The sequence below is a fragment of the Pygoscelis adeliae genome, unplaced genomic scaffold, assembly GCF_000699105.1.
Source record: "Pygoscelis adeliae isolate BGI_AS28 unplaced genomic scaffold, ASM69910v1 Scaffold286, whole genome shotgun sequence".
Lineage (NCBI taxonomy): Eukaryota > Metazoa > Chordata > Aves > Sphenisciformes > Spheniscidae > Pygoscelis > Pygoscelis adeliae.
The window spans coordinates 7,557,657-7,558,735 of NW_008825076.1; the positions used below are offsets into that span (position 1 = coordinate 7,557,657).

Genomic DNA, 1,079 nt, shown 5'->3' on the forward strand with positions numbered 1-1,079 from the left:
GTGTTGTGACAACACCCCCTTGAGGGCAGAGGAGGAATGAGAGGTGTTGAATGCCCCCTCCAAGCCCCTGGAACAAGGGAAGGGGTGGGGGAGGAATATCCAGGCAGGCAGATATGGGGGCGAAGCATTTTGAGGGACTTCCTCCCCTTGAAATCCCCCCTCGCTTCCTCCTCTACAGGAAATAGGTGTCATGATTAATAACACCCCCTTGCACTTCAGCAACAGAGAAGGGGGAGGGGAAGGAGCATTTACACAGACAGCTAAGGCGGCATTATCGAGAGGGAATCCCCCCCATAACCTCCACCCCTGGAAAGGGAAGGGGAGCAGTCACAGACGGCATGGGAGGCACAGCCATTACCAAGGGGGTGGGCTCTGCCTCCCTCAGCCCCCGAGATTAAGAGAGCCCTTTTACACTCCAGCAACAAGGGCAGGAAAAGAAGAGGGGACCGGCAGAGTCACAGACGGGCACTGCCGGCTTATTCTGCGGGGAGGCTGCCCCCACACATGACAAAACACCCTCTAGTAAGCAGAGGCGAGGAGGGAAAATAAAGGGGAGGGAGCAGAGGCGCGGATACACACCGAGGGGGCATGATGAGGGGAGGCTCTCCCCCATATGATCGATACCACCCTTTGCACTCCCGCTCCTGCCACAACGAGAAGGAGGAGAGAGGGAAAAGGGGGGAAAGCAGTGAGGGAAGGAGGCAGCCGGAGCTGGGGAGTGGGGGGAGGGGAGGGCCCCTCTCCCTCAGAGCCCCCCACCCCTGCCCATGTTACCTGCTTTTGTGATCTCTGGGGCACTCAGTCCCATCTTGCTGCTGCTGCTGCTCTCTGTTTGGGCATTAGCATTGCCTCCTACTACTACTCCTCCAGGGCTAGGGCTAGGGCTGCTGCTGCTACTGCTGCTGCTCACAACATGGTTCCCCAGCAGCCCCCCAGCGGCCCTCAGGGGCTCCTGCGCCTTGTGGTGCTGGTGGTGGTGGCCGGAGGCCGCCAGCTGGGACTCCAGGGAGCCCACCAGGTCGCTCACCACCTTCTCATCCACCTCCGTGTTCAGGAAAACCTCATCCAGCAGATCCGAG

The 1,079-nt window shown here is 60.0% G+C and overlaps 1 protein-coding gene across 1 annotated transcript in view; it reads right to left on the bottom strand.

The window, feature by feature from the left end:
* The window catches only part of TAF4 (TAF4 RNA polymerase II, TATA box binding protein (TBP)-associated factor, 135kDa), a 37,989-nt gene extending 37,106 nt beyond the window's left edge, over positions 1-883 (bottom strand). Inside the window, exon 1 of the mRNA XM_009326793.1 lies at positions 775-883. Coding sequence (XP_009325068.1) covers positions 775-808 — 34 coding nt within the window. The 5' untranslated portion in view covers positions 809-883. The remainder of the gene's footprint in view (positions 1-774) is intronic.
* Positions 884-1,079: the final 196 nt, after the last annotated feature.